The sequence below is a fragment of the Salmo trutta genome, unplaced genomic scaffold, assembly GCF_901001165.1.
Source record: "Salmo trutta unplaced genomic scaffold, fSalTru1.1, whole genome shotgun sequence".
Taxonomy (NCBI): Eukaryota; Metazoa; Chordata; class Actinopteri; order Salmoniformes; family Salmonidae; genus Salmo; species Salmo trutta.
Genome location: NW_021822962.1, coordinates 3,795,418 through 3,822,219, shown reverse-complemented (window position 1 = coordinate 3,822,219; position 26,802 = coordinate 3,795,418). Strand labels below are relative to the sequence as shown.

General features: G+C 40.4%; 1 protein-coding gene across 2 annotated transcripts; it reads left to right on the top strand.

The window, feature by feature from the left end:
* Window positions 1–1,458: 1,458 nt before the first annotated feature.
* On the top strand, window positions 1,459–25,507 carry LOC115187748 (gasdermin-E). Of its 2 annotated transcripts, none has more exons than XM_029746773.1 (11): window positions 1,459–1,751; window positions 3,259–3,511; window positions 4,427–4,631; window positions 7,593–7,767; window positions 11,853–11,973; window positions 12,148–12,273; window positions 14,779–14,906; window positions 22,731–22,902; window positions 23,009–23,082; window positions 25,032–25,275; window positions 25,350–25,507. In XM_029746773.1, the coding sequence occupies exons 2-10, from the start codon at window positions 3,289–3,291 to the stop codon at window positions 25,257–25,259; spliced, it is 1,452 nt and encodes a 483-aa protein (XP_029602633.1). In that variant the 5' UTR covers window positions 1,459–1,751; window positions 3,259–3,288; the 3' UTR covers window positions 25,260–25,275; window positions 25,350–25,507. The 2 variants fall into 2 exon arrangements, with proteins under 2 accessions (XP_029602633.1, XP_029602632.1); XM_029746772.1 differs by having other exon boundaries at window positions 25,346–25,507.
* The last annotated feature ends 1,295 nt before the right edge of the window (window positions 25,508–26,802 follow it).

Genomic DNA, 26,802 nt, shown 5'->3' with positions numbered 1-26,802 from the left:
GAGAGTAGCCAGAAAGATGCCATTCCAGAGAAAGGCACATGACGGCATGCCTGGAGTTCACAAAAAGGCATGTGAAAGACTCAGAGCATAAGGCAAAATATTCAGTGATCTGATGAGACAAAAATTTCTCTCTTTGCCCTGAATGCAAAGCTCTATGTCTGGAGAAAACCAGGCACAACTCATTACCCGTCTAACACCATCCCCGCAGGGAAGCATGGTGGTGGCAGCCTCATGCTATGGGGATGCTTTTCAGCGGCAGGGACTGGGAGACTGGTAAGGATAGAAGGAACAATGAATAGAGCCAAATACAGGCAAATCCTCGATGATAACCTACTTCAGAGTGCAACAGACCTTCGACTGGGGCGGAGATTTACGTTCTAACAGGACAGTGACCTGAAGCATACAGCTAAAGCAACGCTGGAAGGGCTTCAGAACAAGAATGTGAAAGTCCTTGAGTGGCCCCGCCAAAGCCCAGACTTGAATCCCATTGAAAATCTGTGGAAAGACTTGAAGATTGCTGTTCTCTGCTAATCCCCATCTGACTTAACAGAGCATGAGAAAATCCGCAAGGAACAATGGGAGAAAAATCCTCAAATCCAGATGTGCAAAGCTGATACAGACATCCCCATGACGACTCAAAGCTGTAATCGCCGCCAAAGGTGATTCTACAAAGTATTGACTCAGGTGTGAATACGTACAATATTTTCCACACTGTGTTATGCTACAGCCTTATTCTAAAATGTATTAAAAATATAATTAATCCATTTTAGATACCCCATGATGACAAAGCGAAAACAGGTTTAGAAATGTTTGAAAATGTATTAAATAAAATCAGAAATATCTTATTTACATAATAAGTATTCAGACCCTTTGCTATGAGACTCAAAAATGAGCTCAGGTGCATCCTGTTTCCATTGATCATGCTTGAGATGTTTCTACAACTTGATTTTAGTAAATTCAATTGATTGGACATGATTTGGAAAGGCACACACCTATCTATATGAGGTCCCACAGTTCACAGTGCATGTCAGTGTAAAAAAATAAGCAATGAGGTCGAAGGAATTTTCCGGAGAGCTCCAAGGACAGGATTGTGTTGAGGCACAATGGGTGTAGAAACTCAAACTATGGGGGCATTTGGAATGCATCTCCTGTGTCGTTGTTGTGATAGATATTTTATTATTTATGTTAGTCTATGTCTGAATAGATTATGAAAATGATCATGTCATGGACGTAGCCATCACAGATGTGTTTTGTGGCATAATAGAGTCCATGGTCATGTTGAACTTTCCCTCAGCTGTCAAGGAGAGTGACATTGTGGACTACAGTGGGACATTTTGTGACAGCGGAGAAGCCAGCGTAGACATGGGGACACAATTGGCAGCAGATGCAGTGGATTTAAACTTTAATTCTTGGACTGAACACGTCTCCACACTCGAGTCGTCCTTTGAAGAAAGAGGAAGTGAGACTGAAGAGAGAGGAAGTAAAAGTAAAAGGGTTACTTAACAACTCAAAAGACAAGTAAGTTACCCTCTTATATATGTGGAAGAGGACGTTTAAAAAGAAAAGTAACATCTTTAGAAACATACACACACTATGATCGGTGAAAGCTGCTGTGCTGGTTTAAAGTACCAAAAGAGCGTGCATTTTTTTCAACTGAAAGCCGATGCCCAGAGTTACCCATGATGTTACACAGTGATTGAAGTCAATAATTGTCAGACTCAATAGGACCTGAAGGAAGAAACTGAAAAACTGTAAGTATTGAAGCTCTTGCAGATTATGAAATACTACAATGAAATACAGGTTGTTTTGGATACATATATGTATCATTGATATTAGAATGTTGGAAGTTTAGCCACACACAGAAAAAGGTGCTATGGAGAACCTAAAAGGGTTCTTTGGCTGTCCCCATAGGATAACCCTTTGAAGAACCCTTTTTGGTTTCAGGTAGAACCCTTTTGGCGTTCCATGTAGAACCCTTTCTACAGAAGGTTCGACATGGTACCCAAAATGGTTCTACCTGGAACTTAAAAGGGTTCTATGGTGACAGCCTGAAGAACCCTTTTGGAAAAATGGTTCTAAGAGTGTAGATTTATGTGACTTGGTTAAGTCGCACATGCATAACCACAGATGTAGGCTGTCTAAAGTGGTAAGCTATACTTCTGTGGTTAACACAAAGCCTTGGTGTCAAGTCTGAATTTGCTAGTAACGGAAGTTGGACTGATATTTTCTACCACTCATTTGGTAGATAAGCCAAATTCAAAGGCATTATCTTGCAACTTATCTAATAGTACAGTATCTGTTCATTGCTTATTTGAATCAAGATCAAACTATTTTAAACTCTCAAAGTAAAGGTTAAGAAGTGTGGTTATTTTAGTTTCCTCTGCTTGTTTATTTTATACCCTTTGTTGTAAGAGCAAGGGATACACACACAACTTTTATTAGAAGTGAACATTAGGTTGTTTGCTAACTGTTGAATGTTAATAAAAAAAACTTGAAATCCTAATTTAGGTGTCAGGTATTCAGCAAATGATCTATTAAGAACATTTGATTATGAATATGAGGTTAAAAAGTGGTGGCATTCTCCTTTAAGTTTGTACAGGGCTAATGTCAGGGCTCAGATTATAATGGGTCCCTCCTGCAGAATTCTGGACATGTCCCATCCTGTGATCAAGCAGAATCCCAGGGTAGTGTTAGGCATCTTGACGGAGAGGATTATAACATCACTACCTTGCTTTGTCACAAACATCCAGAATCAGTAACTTGGCATGTACCAAGGACCTAAACATGGATGACAGCCAATTCCCTGCACTTTAGACATTCTAGAATGTCATTCTTAATAACAAACTGTATCTTTACAATTTATCAGTGTCATAAGGACCCAGAGGAAGAAGCAGTGAGAACCTAGTATTGAAACTCTGGCTGATTTTTGCGATATAAAAATGAAGAAAAATCTACAGCATGCTATGAATAGCCTTGAATGATACACAACCAATGGTTTTGACTGAAATTATATCCTGTTTGTGTTTATATCCTGTTTCCTGTCTTGTCAAAAGCAATGCCACTCTGTTCTGATCCACTCTTTTCCCAGCAAAAGGGAACCTTTCTAAGAGATTGTGTTTGCATTATTGAGTGTCTTGCCAACTGTGAAATGTATTTAGAATGCTCTTCAGAAGCTGTTATGTATTGAGTGTCGATGTGTTCATCCTAGTTTTGTTTCTTAGATGTCTTTGTCATTTGTGTCTTTGCCATCTGCTGCAGGCAGAAACACGATCCACCACCATCTCTCAGATGTTTGCCAAAGCCACAAAAGCCTTCGTGAAGGACACAGATCATGAGGGATGCCTGATCCCTGTGTCCAGTCTGAATGACACAGACAAACTGAATCTCCGATCACTCATTGTCAAGACCAGGCACAGATGCTTCTGGCAGGAACCCAAATACCAGTCCCCTGGCTTTACCCTCGGTGATGTCCTGAAGCCTGGAGAGCCTGGAAACACACCTTTAAGCCCAAGTAAGTACCAGAGTATCCAGCTAGTGACAAATAACTATTGTGTTACGAATCCCTTTTGGCCCGGCAGTCTAGGGGGGGGGATGGATACGAGACCCGTAACATAACTCATGCAAATTATAGTGACGAGTAACAGTGAGAACCAAAAACCACAGACAACTTAAGTTTACCGTCAAACTCTAAAGGTTTATTGCTAAACACACGGTAATGGGGTGTGAGAAAAGGGGCTAAGCTGGACCCAAGCAAAGAAACAATAATCCAAAACACCCCTAAGTTAGACTAGCCTACCTCAAGAACAGCTAGCCAACTAACCAAAAATACAGTGGGTGGTCCGCCCAGTTCTAACTTGGGTACTTAGACAAAGTATTCCTACGGGTAATGTATGCCCATGGGCGACTTGTCTTGGTACCCCCTTTTCCCACCAAACTAACAAACAGTCAAACAACAAAACAATACTCACAGGATTACCGGACAAATGTGACATGTCGTTGCAAGAACAAAATAGAGCGAGAGGGACACAGAGCGAGATTGAGAAAATGAACACAAAGATTGATCTGGGGAGAAAACAACTGACTGGGTTTTTAAACCAAGGGAAAGGGGCTGTGATTGGTTGAGGGAAAAGGAGCAGGTGTCTTCTGATTGGGGACTGATTGATGACTGATTGGGGAGTGATGATTGTCACCTGTGAGGGGAGAAGGAGAGAAAAGAAACACACATACAGGATACACACACAGGATACCTGTATCCGTAACATATGGGTTGTTGTTCTAAAATATCTGACCATTGATTTACTTACTTATTCTACTCTTGTTTTTCTGAGCAGAATAGGACAATGATAATGTCATGGATGTGGCTGTTATAGATATGTGCTGTGGTATAATAGCATAGAGTCCATTCAAATGTTGAACATTCCCTCAGCTGTCAAGGAGTCTGACTTTGTGGACTACAGTGGGATATTTGGTGACAAGAAAGAAATGAACGCAGACGAAAACGTGGAGGCAAAGTTGGCTGATTTCAACATTACCGTGGGAGGGAAATGGTCCACCAAACAGAAGCTGTCCCTTGGCAGCCTGAACAAAGAGAAGGTTGATGTGAAGGAGTTACATAACTACTCAAAAGACAGGTGAGTTACCCTATACTGTACGTATGTTCAATACAGTCATAATACAGTCACAATACAGTCACAATACAGTCAGAATACATCATAATACAGTCACAATACAGTCACAATACAGTCACAATACATCATAATACAGTCACAATACAGTCAGAATAAAGTCAGAATACGTCATAATACAGTCATAATACATCAGAATACATCAGAATACAGTCAGAATACGTCTGAATACAGTCAGAATACAGTCAGAATACATCAGAATACAGTCAGAATACATCGGAATACAGTCAGAATACAGTCAGAATACATCAGAATACAGTCAGAATACAGTCAGACTACAGTCAGAATACATCAGAATACAGTCAGAATACAGTCAGAATACATCGGAATACATCAGAATACAGTCAGAATACAGTCAGAATACAGTCATAACAGTCAGAATACAGTCAGAATACATCAGAATACAGTCAGAATACAGTCAGAATACATCAGAATACAGTCAGAATACAGTCAGAATACATCAGAATACAGTCAGAGTACAGTCAGAATACATCAGAATACAGTCAGAATACAGTCAGAATACATCAGAATACAGTCATAATACAGTCAGAATACATTGGAATACAGTCAGAATACAGTCAGAATACAGTCAGAATACATCAGAATACAGTCAGAATACAGTCAGAATACATCAGAATACATCAGAATACAGTCAGAATACAGTCAGAATACATCAGAATACAGTCAGAATACAGTCAGAATACAGTCAGAATACATCAGAATACAGTCAGAATACATCAGAATACAGTCATAACAGTCAGAATACAGTCAGAATACAGTCAGAATACAGTCATAACTGTAATGCGATGCTACTGGTGGCAGAGAAGTCAGGCGCAGGAGAGCGGAAACTGATTTACAACGGTTGTGTTTAATAACCATAAACCACCGTCAACAGAACAATACAATAAATGGATCAAACAAAACCCAGTAAATACCAGCATACCGTGCACAAGCACTACAACAAACAATTACGGACAAGGACAACATGTAATTGATGGAATTGGAACCAGGTGTGATGGAAGACAAGACAAAACCAATGGAAAATGAAAAGTGGATCGGCGATGGCTAGAAGGTCGGTGACGTCGACCGCCGAACGCCGCCCGAACAAGGAGAGGAACCAACTTCGGTGGAAGTCGTGACAATAACAGTCATAATACAGTCAACACACAGTCAACATACAGTCAACATACAGTCAACATACAGTCATATACAGTCATATACAATCATTATACAGTCATTATACAGTCATTACAGTCATTATACAGTCATTATACAGTCATTACAGTCATTATACAGTCATTACAGTCATTATACAGTCATTATACAGTCATTACAGTCATTATACAGTCATTATACAGTCATTACAGTCATTATACAGTCATTATACAGTCATTATACAGTCATATACAGTCATTACAATCATTATACAGTCATTATACAGTCATTACAGTCATTATACAGTCATTATACAGTCATTACAGTCATTATACAGTCATTACAGTCATTATACAGTCATTATACAGTCATTACAGTCATTATACAGTCATTATACAGTCATTATACAGTCATATACAGTCATTATACAGTCATTATACAGTCATTATACAGTCATTACAGTCATTATACAGTCATTATACAGTCATTACAGTCATTATACAGTCATATACAGTCATTACAGTCATTATACAGTCATTATACAGTCATATACAGTCATTATACAGTCATATACAGTCATTATACAGTCATTATACAGTCATATACAGTCATATACAGTCATTATACAGTCATATACAGTCATTACAGTCATTATACAGTCTTTACAGTCATTACAGTCATTATACAGTCATTACAGTCATAATACAGTCATTACAGTCATTATACAGTCTTTACAGTCATAATACAGTCATTACAGTCATATACAGTCATATACAGTCACGATACAGTCACAATACAGTCATAATACAGTCATAATACAGTCATTACAGTCATTATACAGTCTTTACAGTCATAATACAGTCATTACAGTCATATACAGTCATATACAGTCACGATACAGTCACAATACAGTCATTATACAGTCATATACAGTCATTACAGTCATTATACAGTCTTTACAGTCATTACAGTCATTATACAGTCATTACAGTCATTATACAGTCATTATACAGTCATTATACAGTCATATACAGTCATTATACAGTCATTATACAGTCATTATACAGTCATTACAGTCATTATACAGTCATTATACAGTCATTACAGTCATTATACAGTCATATACAGTCATTACAGTCATTATACAGTCATTATACAGTCATATACAGTCATTATACAGTCATATACAGTCATTATACAGTCATTATACAGTCATATACAGTCATATACAGTCATTATACAGTCATATACAGTCATTACAGTCATTATACAGTCTTTACAGTCATTACAGTCATTATACAGTCATTACAGTCATAATACAGTCATTACAGTCATTATACAGTCTTTACAGTCATAATACAGTCATTACAGTCATATACAGTCATATACAGTCACGATACAGTCACAATACAGTCATAATACAGTCATAATACATCATACAGTTCACCTTCCCAAGGAGTCAATATTCAGACCCAAGACCAGCGAGCAAAACTGTTTGCAATGACATCAGGCTGGCATCTTTTGTGTAAAAATGTCATTTTCAGGTTGAAGTGCTTTCAGATAACAAAGAAGTGGAACTGTACTGGTTTAGCAACTTCCTTAAACTTAAACAACATCCTCACTGTTTTCACTACTAGCTTAGTTTAAAGGGACAATCTGTGATTGGTACATCCATTTTCTTTACTTTTAAAGTAGCTTTCCAGTGTTTCCAGATTTCTATGTAATATTACCTAAAATGTGTCCCTCCTGCAGAGTTCTGGACATGTCCCATCCTGTGATCAAGCAGACCCGTGTGAATCCCAGGGCAGTGTTAGGCGTCTTGACGGAGAGGATTATGACGTCACTACCTTGCCCGGTCACAAACAATGTCCAGAAGCGTGGCAATGTAGGAGCCAACGTGAGTGCCTGTGTGTTCCTGAGCGGGAAGGTAGGAGGAAAGATTACCAAGTGTTCTGTTGAAGTGAATGATATTTTCCTCATATTTTACTGGTAACTCAGATTTAGTTGTAAAATAGATTTTTAATCTCAATAATCTAACTTTATGATAGCTAGGCTTTCATAAATAAAGTAAATGTCAGGACCATATTGACAGATCACAGATGTCTGTTCCGTAGTGGTAACAGTCACAGATGTCTGTTCAGTAGTCGTAATACTCACATATGTCTGTCTGTTCAGTAGTCGTAATACTCACAGATGTTTGTTCAGTAGTCGTAATACTCACAGATGTCTGTTCAGTAGTGGTGACAGTCACAGATGTCTGTTCAGTAGTCGTAATACTCACAGATGTCTGTTCAGTAATGGTAATACTCACAGATGTCTGTTCAGTAGTGGTAATAGTCACAGATGTCTGTTCAGTAGTCGTAATACTCACAGATGTCTGTTCAGTAATGGTAATACTCACAGATGTCTGTCTGTTCAGTAATTGTAATACTCACAGATGTCTGTTCAGTAGTGGTAATACTCACAGATGTCTGTTCCGTAGTGGTAATACTCACAGATGTCTGTTCAGTAGTGGTGACAGTCACAGATGTCTGTTCAGTAGTGGTAATAGTCACAGATGTCTGTTCAGTGGTCGTAATACTCACAAATGTATGTTCCGTAGTCGTAATACTCACAGATGTCTGTCTGTTCAGTAGTCGTAATACTCACAGATGTCTGTTCAGTAGTCGTAATACTCACAGATGTCTGTCTGTTCAGTAGTCGTAATACTCACAGATGTCTGTCTGTTCAGTAGTCGTAATACTCACAGATGTCTGTCTGTTCAGTAGTCGTAATACTCACAGATGTCTGTCTGTTCAGTAGTCGTAATACTCACAGATGTATGTCTGTTCAGTAGTTGTAATACTCACAGATGTCTGTCTGTTCAGTAGTCGTAATACTCACAGATGTCTGTCTGTTCAGTAGTCGTAATACTCACAGATGTCTGTTCAGTAGTGGTGACAGTCACAGATGTCTGTTCAGTAGTCGTAATAGTCACAGATGTCTGTCTGTTCAGTAGTCGTAATGGTGATGGAAATTTCACAATTCTTTACCTAGGCAGTTTTACATATTTTAAGAGGCCATTCTACACAACGGAGATTAAAAGTTGGGTTCACAGAAATTGAACAGTTCCCAAGTACAGTAAATTGACATGAACTAAAAACTGCTGTTCAGTAGTGGTAATAATCACAGATGTCTGTTCAGTAGTGGTAATAATCACAGATGTCTGTTCAGTAGTGGTAATACTCACAGATGTCTGTCTGTTCAGTAGTGGTAATACTCACAGATGTCTGTTCAGTAGTGGTAATAGTCACAGATGTCTGTTCAGTGGTCGTAATACTCACAAATGTATGTTCCGTAGTGGTAATAGTCACAGATGTCTGTCTGTTCAGTAGTGGTAATACTCACAGATGTCTGTTCCGTAGTGGTAATACTCACAGATGTCTGTCTGTTCAGTAGTGGTAATACTCACAGATGTCTGTTCAGTAGTGGTAATAGTCACAGATGTCTGTTCAGTAATGGTAATAGTCACAGATGTCTGTTCAGTAATGGTAATACTCACAGATGTCTGTTCCGTAGTGGTAATACTCACAGATGTCTGTTCCGTAGTGGTAATAGTCACAGATGTCTGTTCAGTAATGGTAATAGTCACAGATGTCCGTTCAGTAATGGTAATACTCACAGATGTCTGTCTGTTCAGTAGTGGTAATACTCACAGATGTCTGTTCCGTAGTGGTAATACTCACAGATGTCTGTTCCGTAGTGGTAATACTCACAGATGTCTGTTCAGTAATGGTAATACTCACAGATGTCTGTTCAGTAATGGTAATACTCACAGATGTCTGTTCCGTAGTGGTAATACTCACAGATGTCTGTTCCGTAGTGGTAATACTCACAGATGTCTGTTCCGTAGTGGTAATACTCACAGATGTCTGTTCCGTAGTGGTAATAGTCACAGATGTCTGTTCAGTAGTCGTAATACTCACAGATGTCTGTTCAGTAATGGTAATACTCAGATGTCTGTTCCGTAGTGGAAATAGTCACAGATGTCTGTTCAGTTATGGTAATAGTCACAGATGTTTGTTCAGTAATGGTAATACTCACAGATGTCTGTTCAGTAGTGGTAATACTCACAGATGTCTGTCTGTTCAGTAGTGGTAATACTCACAGATGTCTGTTCAGTAGTGGTAATAGTCACAGATGTCTGTTCAGTGGTCGTAATACTCACAAATGTATGTTCCGTTGTGGTAATAGTCACAGATGTCTGTCTGTTCAGTAGTGGTAATACTCACAGATGTCTGTTCCGTAGTGGTAATACTCACAGATGTCTGTCTGTTCAGTAGTGGTAATACTCACAGATGTCTGTTCAGTAGTGGTAATAGTCACAGATGTCTGTTCAGTGGTCGTAATCCTCACAAATGTATGTTCCGTAAGGGTAATACTCACAGATGTCTGTTCAGTAATGGTAATAGTCACAGATGTCTGTTCAGTAATGGTAATACTCACAGATGTCTGTTCCGTAGTGGTAATACTCACAGATGTCTGTTCCGTAGTGGTAATAGTCACAGATGTCTGTTCAGTAATGGTAATAGTCACAGATGTCCGTTCAGTAATGGTAATACTCACAGATGTCTGTCTGTTCAGTAGTGGTAATACTCACAGATGTCTGTTCCGTAGTGGTAATACTCACAGATGTCTGTTCCGTAGTGGTAATACTCACAGATGTCTGTTCAGTAATGGTAATAGTCACAGATGTCTGTTCAGTAATGGTAATACTCACAGATGTCTGTTCCGTAGTGGTAATACTCACAGATGTCTGTTCCGTAGTGGTAATACTCACAGATGTCTGTTCCGTAGTGGTAATACTCACAGATGTCTGTTCCGTAGTGGTAATAGTCACAGATGTCTGTTCAGTAGTCGTAATACTCACAGATGTCTGTTCAGTAATGGTAATACTCAAATGTCTGTTCCGTAGTGGAAATAGTCACAGATGTCTGTTCAGTAATGGTAATAGTCACAGATGTCTGTTCAGTAGTGGTAATAGTCACAGATGTTTGTTCAGTAATGGTAATACTCACAGATGTCTGTTCAGTAGTGGTAATACTCACAGATGTCTGTTCCGTAGTGGTAATAGTCACAGATGTCTGTTCAGTAGTCGTAATACTCACAGATGTCTGTTCAGTAGTCGTAATACTCACAGGGTACCTTTGATATTTTCAGTACCATTTTTTTATTTGAATAAAGACTTTCTAAAACGCCACAATTCAGCATTTTGACTGTGACTTCTGGAAAATGTTTAACCCACTTATCCCAACATTTCTCCACGTTTTCACCATCATTGTAAAAACCCTAGTTCTTTTGTTGTTTTGACAAAGTCATATCTGAAGATTTGTATTTATTTACTGTGATTAATTTACGTCTGTCCATCTTTTTAAGGTCAACCCTGTTACGTGAACTGAACTCTTGTTTTAATATGGTGAAACTGTTTTCTAAAGAAATACTGAACATCTAATAGTCAAATGAAAGTGTAAAAGCAGGTAAACTGCTTCTACTCTTTTAGTCAATATTCTGGTGTTTTGTGGTGGAAAACTGAGTGGGTCGAGCATAACACTTCAAACCTGTTATCCATAGATGTAAACAAATACATGGGGAAGCTTTCTTTCCACTGCCACTCCCTGAGAACAACAGGCTTCCATTCCCCCTGTCACAAGGATATTTATGGCTGATTTAAAATGGTCAACCCTGTTACTTAATAGGCACTTATTATAATCATTAAAAAAATACCTCTTGAGATGGGAAAACATGTTTTTTTACGAAGTTGAACCTATGCTCTTTATGAGAGACTGTTCAAATTAGGTGAAATCCCCAAATACATTTGAGCAAGTTACACTTCTCAAAAGGCAGCAAATCGTGTTTTTATCATTAGAACCACTTCCTGAAAATGTAATGGTGTAGTATATGTGACTGTCTGGGTTAGAATCTGGGTCATCTGTGCACCAAACGTCTCTGACTAATTTTAAATGTTTTCCACAGGCCTCTATGAAGCAGAGCGGTAGTACACAGACAGAAAGTGATGTGTCGCTGGGTATTCCTGCAAATACTGTCATGGCCTACAGTCTGATTGAACTCTACGTCAAATGCAATGGAACGTTTGGTGAGGAAGTGTATGGTTTATCAATGTCCCAGGTATAGCTGCATGGTTAAGTACCATGATAAAGTACACAGCCAGAGTCTATGTTCCTCAGTGTATTTAGTACAGCCACTGTATCTGTCTGTGTGTGACTGGTTATGTCTGGTTATGTGACTGGTTGTCTGCTCTTGTCCACAGAGCTGTGCCTCATCCGCAACAATGGGGGCTTTGAAAAGGTTTGGTCAAAGGATGAGATTGAAGAGGATGGAATTGTGGACCTGAGAGGCGACTTTGTTCCCAACAGCCCCCTAAATCTGAACGAAGGTAATAATGCCAGTGGAGGGTAATGTATCCTGTCTAGTGGTCAACATGTAGTCTACTGAATGGAACGTCTGGTCAACATGTAGTCTACTGGATGGAACGTCTGGTCAACATGTAGTCTACTGGATGGAACGTCTGGTCAACATGTAGTCTACTGAATGGAACGTCTGGTCAACATGTAGTCTACTGGATGGAACGTCTGGTCAACATGTAGTCTACTGAATGGAACGTCTGGTCAACATGTAGTCTACTGAATGGAACGTCTGGTCAACATGTAGTCTACTGAATGGAACGTCTGGTCAACATGTATGGAACTGAATGGAACGTCTGGTCAACATGTAATGTAGTCTACTGAATGGAACGTCTGGTCAACATGAAGTCTACTGAATGGAACGTCTGGTCAACATGTAATGTAGTCTACTGGATGGAACGTCTGGTCAACATGTAGTCTACTGAATGGAACGTCTGGTCAACATGTAATGTAGTCTACTGAATGGAACGTCTGGTCAACATGTAGTCTACTGAATGGAACGTCTGGTCAACATGTAATGTAGTCTACTGAATGGAATGTCTGGTCAACATGTAATGTAGTCTACTGAATGGAACGTCTGGTCAACATGTAGTCTACTGAATGGAACGTCTGGTCAACATGTAATGTAGTCTACTGAATGGAACGTCTGGTCAACATGTAGTCTACTGAATGGAACGTCTGGTCAACATGTAATGTAGTCTACTGAATGGAACGTCTGGTCAACATGTAATGTAGTCTACTGAATGGAACATCTGGTCAACATGTAGTCTACTGAATGGAACGTCAGGTCAACATGTAATGTAGTCTACTGAATGGAACATCTGGTCAACATGTAGTCTACTGAATGGAACATCTGGTCAACATGTAATGTAGTCTACTGAATGGAATGTCTGGTCAACATGTAATGTAGTCTACTGAATGGAACATCTGGTCAACATGTAATGTAGTCTACTGAATGGAATGTCTGGTCAACATGTAGTCTACTGAATGGAACGTCTGGTCAACATGTAATGTAGTCTACTGAATGGAATGTCTGGTCAACATGTAATGTAGTCTACTGAATGGAACGTCTGGTCAACATGTAGTCTACTGAATGGAACGTCTGGTCTGAATGGAACGTCTGGTCAACATGTAGTCTACTGAATGGAACGTCTGGTCAACATGTAGTCTACTGAATGGAACGTCTGGTCAACATGTAATGTAGTCTACTGAATGGAACGTCTGGTCAACATGTAGTCTACTGAATGGAACGTCTGGTCAACATGTAGTCTACTGAATGGAACGTCTGGTCAACATGTAATGTAGTCTACTGAATGGAACGTCTGGTCAACATGTAATGTAGTCTACTGAATGGAACATCTGGTCAACATGTAGTCTACTGAATGGAACGTCAGGTCAACATGTAATGTAGTCTACTGAATGGAACATCTGGTCAACATGTAGTCTACTGAATGGAACATCTGGTCAACATGTAATGTAGTCTACTGAATGGAATGGCTGGTCAACATGTAATGTAGTCTACTGAATGGAACATCTGGTCAACATGTAATGTAGTCTACTGAATGGAAGTCTGGTCAACATGTAGTCTACTGAATGGAACGTCTGGTCAACATGTAATGTAGTCTACTGAATGGAATGTCTGGTCAACATGTAATGTAGTCTACTGAATGGAACGTCTGGTCAACATGTAATGTAGTCTACTGAATGGAACGTCTGGTCAACATGTAGTCTACTGAATGGAACGTCTGGTCTGAATGGAACGTCTGGTCAACATGTAGTCTACTGAATGGAACGTCTGGTCAACATGTAATGTAGTCTACTGAATGGAACATCTGGTCAACATGTAATGTAGTCTACTGAATGGAATGTCTGGTCAACATGTGATGTAGTCTACTGAATGGAACGTCTGGTCAACATGTAATGTAGTCTACTGAATGGAATGTCTCGTCAACATGTAGTCTACTGAATGGAACGTCTGGTAAACATGTAATGTAGTCTACTGAATGGAACGTCTGGTCAACATGTAGTCTACTGAATGGAACGTCTGGTCTGAATGGAACGTCTGGTCAACATGTAATGTAGTCTACTGAATGGAATGTCTGGTCAACATGTAATGTAGTCTACTGAATGGAATGTCTGGTCAACATGTAGTCTACTGAATGGAACGTCTGGTCAACATGTAGTCTACTGAATGGAACGTCTGGTCAACATGTAACGTAGTCTACTGAATGGAACGTCTGGTCAACATGTAATGTAGTCTACTCAATGGAACGTCTGGTCAACATGTAATGTAGTCTACTGAATGGAATGTCTGGTCAACATGTTGTCTACTTAATGGAATGTTCCATATTTAAATCTTTCTCTTTGATTGGTAATTACAATGTTTCCACACTTTTGGAATATAAAAATAAATGATTTGCTACATAAAAATATGACACTTTGACAAAATGGTCTCTGTGTTGTTTGTGTGTTGACAGAACTGGACAAACTGAGTGGTCATTTCCAGCTCCTGTTAACCCTTCCGGTGGCCAAACGCTCCTCTCTGCTCCAGCTCCTCAAGACAACCATGGAGGACAGAGAGGCAGTCAGTGTGCTGGAGAGTGTGGTGAGTGGTAGAGGTCTTCACGGGTCCAACAGATCTGAAATCCTAAATTCTGACTTTTGTCTCGGCTCTGGGTCGGGTCTGATCTAATTGCCACGGGTTTTGGGTATGTGCAATTACAATTGATTAACCGAATGGACCTGATTGGACCCGTCCTCTTAATGTCTGTTTCAGCCAATTGCAACTCAATAAAATGTATAGCTTATGTCCAACTGAAACTGATTCCGGCCGCTCACCTGACGTGCCCCTGCTGCTGAGGAGAGGGAGAGAGAGAGCGAGTGAGTAAAAGGAGCCTTTGTCTAGGCTACTGTTATTCCTGAAGATTGAGGCCTTTTTCAATGAAGTAAAGCCAAGGTTAGAGGAAAAAGAGTATTATCAGGATAAGGTAAGACCCAGATGCAGACCGAGTCGAAGTAACAATGTTTATTTCAGCAACAGAGGCAAAGGTACAGGACGGCAGGCAGGCTCAGGGTCAGGTCAGGCAGAGGTCGGAAATCTAGATAGGGGCAGAGGTACAGGACGGCAGGCAGTCTCAGGGTCAGGACAGGCAAGGGTCAAATACCAGGAGGGCGAGAAAAATAGAAGCTGGGAAAAGACAGGAGCTGACAGGACAAACGCTGGTAAGCTTGACAAACAAGACAAACTGGCAACAGACAAACAGAGAACACAGGTATAATAAGTACACAGGGGATAACGGGGAAGATGGGCGACACCTGGAGGGGGTTGGAGACAAGCACAGAGACAGGTGAAACAGATCAGGGCATGACAGTACCCCGCCCTCTAGGAGCGAAACCTGGCGTCCTACATGGGCGCATACCTGCTTGACCGGGGTGCCAGCGGTGGAAGTCGGTGATGAGGGCTGGGTCCAGGATGTCTCTAGCGGGGACCCAGCACTTCTCCTCCGGGCCATAACCCTCCCAGTCAACCAGGTACTGGAAACCCCTGCCCCGTGGTCGAACCCTCAGGAGGCGTCTCACCGTGTACGCCGGATGGCCATCGACGACCCGGGGAGGAGGGGTGGGCCTGGAAATGGAAGACAAGGGACTGTGAGACACGGGCTTGATACAGGATACATGAAAGGTGGGGTGTATACGAAGGGTAAGGGGGGCAACAGAAGACGAACAGCAGAGGGGCTAATGACCTTGGAGATGGGGAAGGGGTCGATAAACCGTGGGGACAGTTTGCGAGACTCCACCCGGAGGGGCAGATCCCGGGTGGAGAGCCATACATTCTGCCCGAGACGATGCCGGGGTCCGATGGCAATCCGCTTGCCGTAAAGGACTACTACTATAGGACTACTAGCCCTATAGTAGTAGTCCTATAGTAGTCCTATAGTAACCCTATAGTAGTAGCCCTATAGTAGTAGCCCTATAGTAGTAGTCCTATAGTAGTAGCCCTATAGTAGTAGTCCTATAGTAGTAGCCCTATAGTAGTAGCCCTATAGTAGCCCTATAGTAGTAGTCCTATAGTAGTAGCCCTATAGTAGTAGCCCTATAGTAGTAGCCCTATAGTAGTAGCCCTATAGTAGTAGTCCTATAGTAGTAGCCCTATAGTAGTAGTCCTATAGTAGTCCTATAGTAGTAGCCCTATAGTAGTAGCCCTATAGTAGTAGCCTATAGTAGTAACCCTATAGTAGTAGTCCTATAGTAGTAGCCCTATAGTAACCCTATAGTAGTAGCCCTATAGTAGTAGCCTATAGTAGTAGCCCTATAGTAGTAGCCCTATAGTAGTAGTCCTATAGTAGTAGTCCTATAGTAGTAGCCCTATAGTAGTAGCCCTATAGTAGTAGTCCTATAGTAGTAGCCCTATAGTAGTAGTCCTATAGTAGCAGCCCTATAGTAGTAGTCCTATAGTAGTAGCCTATAGTAGTAGCCCTATAGTAGTAACCCTATAGTAGTAGGCCTATAGTAGTCTATAGTAGTAGCCCTATAGTAGTAGCCCTATAGTAGTCGTAAATTAGTATACTACTATAGGACAACTACTATAAGACTACTACTATAGGGTTACTACTATAGGACTATTACCGTAATTCCCGGACTATTAAGCGCACCTGAATATAAGCCGCACCCACTGAATTTAAAAAAATATATTATTTTGAACATAAATAAGCCGCACATGTCTATAAGCCGCAGGTGCCTACCGGTACATTGAAACAAATTCACTTTACACAGGCTTTAATGAAACATGGCTTGTAACAAAAATAAATAGGCTTTAACGAAACACGGCTTGTAACAAAAATAAATATGCTTTAACGAAACACGGCATGTAACAAAAAATAAAAAATTTGCAGTGAGCTTTAGTTGTCTTTTTGCACTGAGTCAATTCCTCACGCTGCTGTTTCCAACGTCTTATCATCGACTCATTAAGACCAAGCTCCCGTGCAGCAGCTCTATTTCCTTTTCCAACAGCCAGATCAATCGCCTTCAACATGAAAGCTGCATCATATGCATTTCTCTGTGTCTTTGCCATGATGAGGGTGACAAAATGACTACCGTAATCAGAATGATGGGAAGTTTGAGAGTGCTCGATTTAATCTAAACAGTAAACAAAAAAGTTGTTTGACCTTAACCCGTTCGGCAATTTCATTGGTCTAATGAAAGCTTCATGCCGCCAAACAACTGAGCACGTCACAGAATGTTTTTTTGGAAGAAAAAAAATTGAAAGCGGGAAAAATCCATATATTAGCCGCGTCATTGTTTAAGCCGCGAGGTTCAAAGCTGGGAAAAAAGTTGCGGCTTATAGTCCGGAATTTATGGTACTATAGGGCTACTACTATAGGACTACTACTATAGGGCTACTACTATAGGACTACTACTATAGGGCTACTACTATAGGGCTACTACTATAGGGCTACTACTATAGGGCTACTACTATAGGGCTACTACTATAGGACTACTACTATAGGACTACTACTATAGGGCTACTACTATAGGGCTACTACTATAGGGCTACTACTATAGGACTACTACTATAGGACTACTACTATAGGGTTACTACTATAGGACTACTACTATAGGGCTACTACTATAGGGCTACTACTATAGGGCTACTACTATAGGGCTACTACTATAGGGCTACTACTATAGGGCTACTACTATAGGACTACTACTATAGGGTTACTACTATAGGACTACTACTATAGGACTACTACTATAGGGCTACTACTATAGGACTACTACTATAGGCCTACTACTATAGGACTACTACTATAGGACTACTACTATAGGGCTACTACTATAGGACTACTACTATAGGGCTACTACTATAGGGCTACTACTATGGGGCTACTATAGGACTACTACTATAGGGCTACTACTATAGGACTACTACTATAGGGCTACTACTATAGGGCTACTACTATAGGGCTACTACTATAGGACTACTACTATAGGGCTACTACTATAGGGCTACTACTATAGGGCTACTACTATAGGGCTACTACTATAGGACTACTACTATAGGGCTACTACTATAGGGCTACTACTATAGGGCTACTATAGGACTACTACTATAGGGTTACTATATGACTACTAGTATAGGGCTGCTATAGGGCTACTATAGGACTACTATAGGGCTACTATAGGACTACTAGTATAGGGCTACTACAGGACTACTAGTATAGGGCTACTATAGGACTACTAGTATAGGGCTACTATAGGACTACTACTATAGGACTACTACTATGGGCCTACTATAGGACTACTACTATAGGACTACTACACAACTACTACTATAGGGTTACTATAGGACTACTAGTATAGGGCTACTATAGGGCTACTATAGGAAGACTATAGGGCTATTATAGGACTACTATAGGGCTACTATTGGACTACTACTATAGGGTTACAATAGGACTACTACTATAGGGCTACTACTATAGGGCTACTACTATAGGGCTACTACTATAGGACTACTACTATAGGGCTACTATTGGACTACTACTATAGGGTTACTATAGGGCTACTACTATGGGGCTACTACTATAGGGCTACTATAGGACTACTAGTATAGGGCTACTATAGGACTACTAGTATAGGGATACTATAGGGCTACTGCTATAGGGCTACTATAGGACTACTACTATAGGGCTACTATAGGACTACTACTATAGGACTACTAGTATAGGGCTACTATAGGACTACTAGTATAGGGCTACTATAGGACTACTAGTATAGAGCTACTATAGGACTACTAGTATAGGGCTACTATCTTACTACTAGTATAGGGCTACTATAGGACTACTAGTATAGGGCTACTATAGGACTACTAGTATAGGGCTACTATCTTACTACTAGTATAGGGCTACTATAGGACTACTTGTATAGGGCTACTATAGGACTGCTATTATAGGGCTACTATAGGGCTACTCTAGGACTACTACTATAGGGTTACTACTGTAGGGTTTCTATAGGGCTACTATAGGGCTACTATAGGACTGCTACTATAGGGCTACTATAGGACTACTACTATAGGGTTACTACTGTAGGGTTTCTATAGGGCTACTACTATTGGGCTACTATAGGGCTACTACTATAGGGCTACTATAGGGCTACTACTATAGGGCTTCTATAGGACTACTATTGAGGGCTACTACTATAGGTTTACTATAGGGCTACTATAGGGCTACTATAGGGCTACTACTATAGGGCTACTATTATAGGGCTTCTATAGGACTACTACTATAGGTTTACTATAGGGCTAATATAGGGCTACTACTATAGGGCTACTATAGGGCTACTACTATAGGGCTACTATAGGGCTACTACTATAGGGCTTCTATAGGACTACTATTAAGGGCTACTACTATAGGTTTACTATAGGGCTACTATAGGGCTACTATAGGGCTACTACTATAGGGCTACTATTATAGGGCTTCTATAGGACTACTACTATAGGTTTACTATAGGGCTACTACTATAGGGCTACTACTATAGGACTACTACTATAGGTTTACTATAGGGCTACTACTATAGGGCTACTTCTATAGGACTACTACTATAGGTTTACTATAGGGCTACTATAGGGCTACTACTATAGGGCTACTACTATAGGGCTACTACTATAGGACTACTACTATAGGTTTACTATAGGGCTACTACTATAGGGCTACTACTATAGGGCTACTACTATAGGGATACTACCATAGGGCTACTATAGGGCTACTATAGGGCTACTACAGGCCTACTTACACTCAAACCATGACAAAGAAAAAACAGAGGGCCAGACATCATTCTAAATGTAATGCCACAATATAGTAACCTGATCCTGTTGTCCCTATTAACAATGACTTGACTGACTGTTGACGTTACCCTGATAAAGTTAAGAAACTGTTGACGTTACCCTGATAAAGTTAAGAAACGGTTGACGTTACCCTGATAAAGTTAAGAAACTGTTGACGTTACCCTGATAAAGTTAAGAAACTGTTGACATTACCCTGATAAAGTTAAGAAACTGTTGACATTACCCTGATAAAGTTAAGAAACTGTTGACGTTACCCTGATAAAGTTAAGAAACTGTTGACGTTACCCTGATAAAGTTAAGAAACTGTTGACATTACCCTGATAAAGTTAAGAAACTGTTGACATTACCCTGATAAAGTTAAGAAACGGTTGACATTACCCTGATAAAGTTAAGAAACTGTTGACGTTACCCTGATAAAGTTAAGAAATTGTTGACATTACCCTGATAAAGTTAAGAAATTGTTGACATTACCCTGATAAATTTAAGAAACTGTTGACGTTACCCTGATAAAGTTAAGAAACTTTTGTGATGGTGTGGCTATTAGTAGGCTATAGTCCTACTGCAGGCCTATGAATGCAGTGCGCCGACAGTTGAACTTGAGGTGAGGAACAATGTTTTAGGTCTACCGGATTTACTCCTTTATTCTACTAATATAATGGTTATCTTTATAAACAAATATTCTGCTCGAAAATGTACGAATTTTAGTAAAGGGCTGTTTTATAGTTTTTAATGGCGTTAAGAATGTGTCAAACTCATTCCACCCATTCTGTATAGCAGTAGTATCTGTCAAGGATAAAGACATTCTGTATAGCAGTAGTATCTGTCAAGGATAAAGACATTCTGTATAGCAGTAGTATCTGTCAAGGATAAAGACATTCTGTATAGCAGTAGTATCTGTCAAGGATAAAGACATTCTGTATAGCAGTAGTATCTGTAAAGGATAAAGACATTCTGTATAGCAGTAGTATCTGTCAAGGATAAAGACATTCTGTATAGCAGTAGTATCTGTCAAGGATAAAGACATTCTGTATAGCAGTAGTATCTGTCAAGGATAAAGACATTCTGTATAGCAGTAGTATCTGTAAAGGATAAAGACATTCTGTATAGCAGTAGTATCTGTAAAGGATAAAGACATTCTGTATAGCAGTAGTATCTGTCAAGGATAAAGACATTCTGTATAGCAGTAGTATCTGTCAAGGATAAAGACATTCTGTATAGCAGTAGTATCTGTAAAGGATAAAGACATTCTGTATAGCAGTAGTATCTGTCAAGGATAAAGACATTCTGTATAGCAGTAGTATCTGTAAAGGATAAAGACATTCTGTATAGCAGTAGTATCTGTCAAGGATAAAGACATTCTGTATAGCAGTAGTATCTGTCAAGGATAAAGAAATGTTGGTGTGGTGAACATGGCACCGCTATATCTCTATCTTCCTCTCGGTCTCCCTAGAGTGGGCCTAAGCTTCCATATATTTATTTTCTATTCATATAATACAGTATACCTACAGGAATGTATGCATGCAATGCCCTGATGCATTTGCGCTCAAATCTCTGACAGCTGAACTGAGAGATGAACAATTATTGTTTTAGGCAAGTAAAAACCAATACTTCACATCGAAACAACGATTAATTTATTTTGTCTTTTGTTAAAGGCAGTTTTTAAGGATACATAAATGTGAACCAGTTGGCTAATATCGCTCGTTTATTGAAGACACTAGCTGCGCCAAGTCGGAGGTTTATTTCTCTCGCTCTTTCTGCTCTTACATCTGAATGGCTCTCAGATCCGAGCCGGCGTGGGTCTGTTTAGGTCTGTTTTTCCACAAGCCTTTCTTGGAACGGGTCTGACTGGCCTCGGGTCCATTCGGAATGGGTACTTTATGCATATTGGGTCCTGTGGAAAAGTCCCGGATCCATTTCGGAACGGGACCACCTTCTTGGGCATGTACAGAAACAGGGCCAAAACACACACACACACACACACACACACACACACACACACACACACACACACACACACACACACACACACACACACCTAATGGCAGGAATGAATATATTCCTTTGAGTCTAAGACGTTGGGGGGGGGGGGGGGGATGGGAGGGCACAAAATTACCTTCATACTTCCATTTGTTTTTTTATTCCGGTAATGTTTACCTTCAGACGAGTCCCGTGACACTTGTGGTCGTAGAGAAACACGGAGAACACCATCGTGTTCGGGAGAATCTCCCCTTTGGGGTCCCCTTACTATGTATCCCAAACGTTTGGATGCTACCAATCAGTAGTTGACACATCGACAGTACCGACTTCAGACTAGTCTCCTGACACTTGTGGGGATCGTAGAGCAAAACAGAGAACACCTTCGTGGGATTCTCCCTTTTCCATGGAGTAGTTTGTAGGTCAAACCGTTCGGAAGATACCAGATATCTCTAGCTTTAACTAACAGATTTCGATGGGGATTTTTTTGTTATGTAACTTAGATTGACGCACCAGTGGATCAATCAACTCTAGGGGGTTAATATATCAACCAGAAAATCTGTAACATGCTCTTGTCTTAAATATATTCTCTCTCTCTCTCTCTTATCACAGCTGGATCAGACGTGTGATGGTGAGACTCCTGACCTGGGTGATCTGGAAGAGTCTGAGAGGGAAACAGTCCAGGCCATACTGGATCTTGTAGACCAATGTGTTGGGAAGGATGAGGATGAGTTCAGATCCTCACTTCTCAGTGCCGTCCACCTCATTGTCAGTGCCATGGACGGTGAGATGGCGAGCAGTTTTCAGTTATTCTCCAGTTATTATTTGATCAGTTCCTGGGAAACTAGCTTCACTACTGTGGTTTTATGTGTGCATAATAATTTCTTCAGGAATGACAGATGAGGGTCTCTCTGTGTTGGGATCCTGTTGCAGTCCTCCAGTCTTACAGGCCCTGCAGATCCTGGTGAGTTCACACCTGCTTGATTGAGCCTCCAGTCCTGTATGACCTGGAGTTCATTTTTCTAGCTTTTTGTTCATGTAAATGTATTGGGGCATATCTTCCCATGTTAAATAAACTAATATTTATACCATTATGATAACATTGTACCACCACTAGCAGTAGTAACACCAATGACGGGAACCAGTGGTGATTTTTAACATAAAAATATTGGTGGGGAAACTCAATGAAAAAAGTGAATATGCATCGATAAATTACTACACTACACATTGAATGCACCATCCTAAATAATAACCAATCCCAGCAGTGAGTTTGAGCCACACACACAAACGTTATAACATAAGGGTTATGACCAGTGTATAAAGCTACTGCCCAGATCTTTGGCTCCTATTGCAAGGAAGACCACGGTAGTCCAGCATACTTTATAGAGTAAAGTCTATTTTACTTCAGAAATATATCACCATCGGTCTGCAATATTGATAATCATTGTTAGAGTATTGGGACGCAGCAGAACACCATTCTGAGTGCAGTTGCCTGTCTGTTAACAAGATGCTCAGGTTATGAATAAAGCAACAACGTTTATAAAGCTACTCCCTTCAACCATTGTATAGATACAGTTCCCTGGGTTATTACATTCTGACATCAATCATTAACAACATGTAGTAGCTAGCTAGCTAGCTAGCCTCCTCAAACAGCTGTTAGCCACCGCAAGTTCCATCCAAACCACTCAGGTTTAATTATTTTCTACCTTGCTCTAATTTAACTGAGGCCTGTTCAGTGGTTGATGAGCACAAAGATGTTTTAGCTCTACACGTTTTAAAATTATTTGCTGGGTGATTGTTGACATGATTCATGATGACTTTTCAGCTAGCTAACTAGAAGACGATAAACAACTATGAAATTGCTACAGGAGATAAGATGTATATTTATCTGTGGCAAATGACATCAAGCCTTCTTGGGCGGACACTACTAATGAATCTCTATAGCAGCACCGGGCTACAGCTGACTGAGTTCCCTGGCTAGCCTCTCCACACCAGATCACTGAGGGAGGCTGAAACAGCTACATTAGGGAGCTGCCTTTCCTCAAATAAAATGTACCAAAATAACAATACAACAGGGAAGCGAGGACGTCCTGTATGCTTTATTAGCTCAAGCAATTACAAATCAAATGTGTTTTCTTACTGATATAATGTTGTGACATGAATGAAAACCAGAATTACATGCAGAACAGCACCATCTACTGGATAGTGGTGGGGCTGCCCTGAATGATGAGTTGCATCAAAGTACAGGTCACACCAATGACACATTTGTTAGTAATTTAGGCCACCGATCTCAAATCTAAGGTAATTTAACCTTTAAAAGTAATTTGATTAATAATTTTCCTCAGTGTAATTTCCCTTCATTTAAATTGAGTTACACCAATTACATGTTTTATTTAAACACCAAATGATCACTGGAATGATACCATGTATGACATACTAAAAGGGTGTGATTAGCTGATCATCTGATTTAATATAGACCCCTACCCTGATAACAGTTTGCCACTGGAAAGAATGCTCACGGTCCTTGTATATCTTTGTAATGAGTGATTTACAAGGCAGTAACACTAATGATATTAAAAACATTTGTTTATTTTATAGCATTCAAAATAATAGATAGACGTCTCTAAATCCCTGAAACAACTCTACTCATCACTACTGGGACAAGACTATTTGCTTTCCCTAAGTACTTTAAACAATGCATAAAAATCAAGTTTTGTAGTATACAGGACTTCCATTATGTTTCACATTGATAAACAGTTAAATATCAATTAAAACATGTATAATCTCTAACTATTTGTCATTTTAAAGTGTTTGTCATTATTGCAAAGTCGAGGGATACAAATGCAACCTTAATTCAAGAATGACCCAGAAAATAAAGCATATCAATGTATTCCTGTGCTGCTTGTCCTCCAGGTGCAGCATGTGGCAGCAGGGAGTGGGGAGACCCTCTCTCTGAGAGATGCAGGTCTGGCTGTTCTGACTGAGGAGGTGGTGTTTGGGAGGACAGAGAGTCTCTTTGGTCACTCTAAAGTTACACTGAAGAGAGAGGAGGACACACTGAGGACAGAGATGAAGGACCAGCCTGGATACCTTCCTCTAGTCATGAGTATCACTGTGAAAGGCCTGGTCTCTTTACTGTAAGGAGGGAGAGGGAGAGGGAGAGAGAGAGAGAGAGAGAGAGAGAGAGAGAGAGAGAGAGAGAGAGAGAGAGAGAGAGAGAGAGAGAGAGAGAGAGAGAGAGAGTCCATGCAACTTGTAAATCCAGTTTGAATGGATACACTCAGTACTCCATTCCAGTATTTTACTCCTGCGCTAGTTGAGCTAAAGAACTAGTGAACAACAGTGTATGTATACTTGTAATGTTTTCAATAAAGTTCAACAAACGATCAGACGTCCCGACCTCCATTCTTCTAATCATTAGATAATACAACATAAAGGCACATTACAGAGGGAGGGGGGGTCCTAGATTTGAGCATTGTCAAGTGATCCACATGACAAGAACAGAAACAGAATCCTGTTCAAAATACTGTTCACCAGAATCATGTCCAAAGAATATTCAAAAACATTTCTGTGAAGTCTGTTATTATTGTATACTCATTTGAAAGTGTAAACTTTCTCACATTACTGTGCTACCAGGTTAAAAAATTATACTTATTCAAACAAAGAGGAAGTCCAGCACCCTGGTAATCTTAATGCCTAGAATACCAGTGTGATTAAGTTGTTATTCTTTTTAATAATGATTCTTTACTCAAAGATCACATCCCCAATGCTCAATATGTGGAGTCAGTATGATGGTCCATCTCTGTGATATCTGTGAGAATCAGTGTTTGAACAACAAAGACATTTTGTCATCAGAAACCCTATGCGGTGAGTGTGTGTGTGTGTGAGAGGGTATATGTGTGGGTGTGTGTGTGTGTGAGAGGGTATATGTGTGTGTGTGTGTGTGTGTGAGAGGGTATATGTGTGGGTGTGTGTGTGTGTGTGTGAGAGGGTATATGTGTGAGTGTGTGTGTGTGTGTGTGAGAGGGTATATGTGGGTGTGTGTGTGTGTGTGTGTGTGTGTGTGTGAGAGGGTATATGTGTGTGTGTGGGTGTGTGTGGGTGAGAGGGTATATGTGTGGGTGTGTGTGTGTGTGTGTGAGAGGGTATATGTGTGAGTGTGTGTGTGTGTGTGTGTGAGAGGGTATATGTGTGGGTGTGTGTGTGTGTGAGAGGGTATATGTGTGGGTGTGTGTGTGTGTGTGTGTGAGAGGGTATATGTGTGGGTGTGTGTGTGTGGGTGAGAGGGTATATGTGTGGGTGTGTGTGTGTGTGTGTGTGAGAGGGTATATGTGTGGGTGTGTGTGTGTGTGTGTGTGAGAGGGTATATGTGTGGGTGTGTGTGTGTGTGGGTGAGAGGGTATATGTGTGGGTGTGTGTGTGTGTGGGTGAGAGGGTATATGTGTGGGTGTGTGTGTGTGTGTGTGTGTGTGTGAGAGGGTATATGTGTGGGTGTGTGTGTGGGTGAGAGGGTATATGTGTGGGTGTGTGTGTGGGTGAGAGGGTATATGTGTGGGTGTGTGTGGGTGTGTGTGAGAGGGTATATGTGTGGGTGTGTGTGTGTGTGTGTGAGAGGGTATATGTGTGGGTGTGTGTGTGTGTGTGTGTGAGAGGGTATATGTGTGGGTGTGTGTGTGTGGGTGAG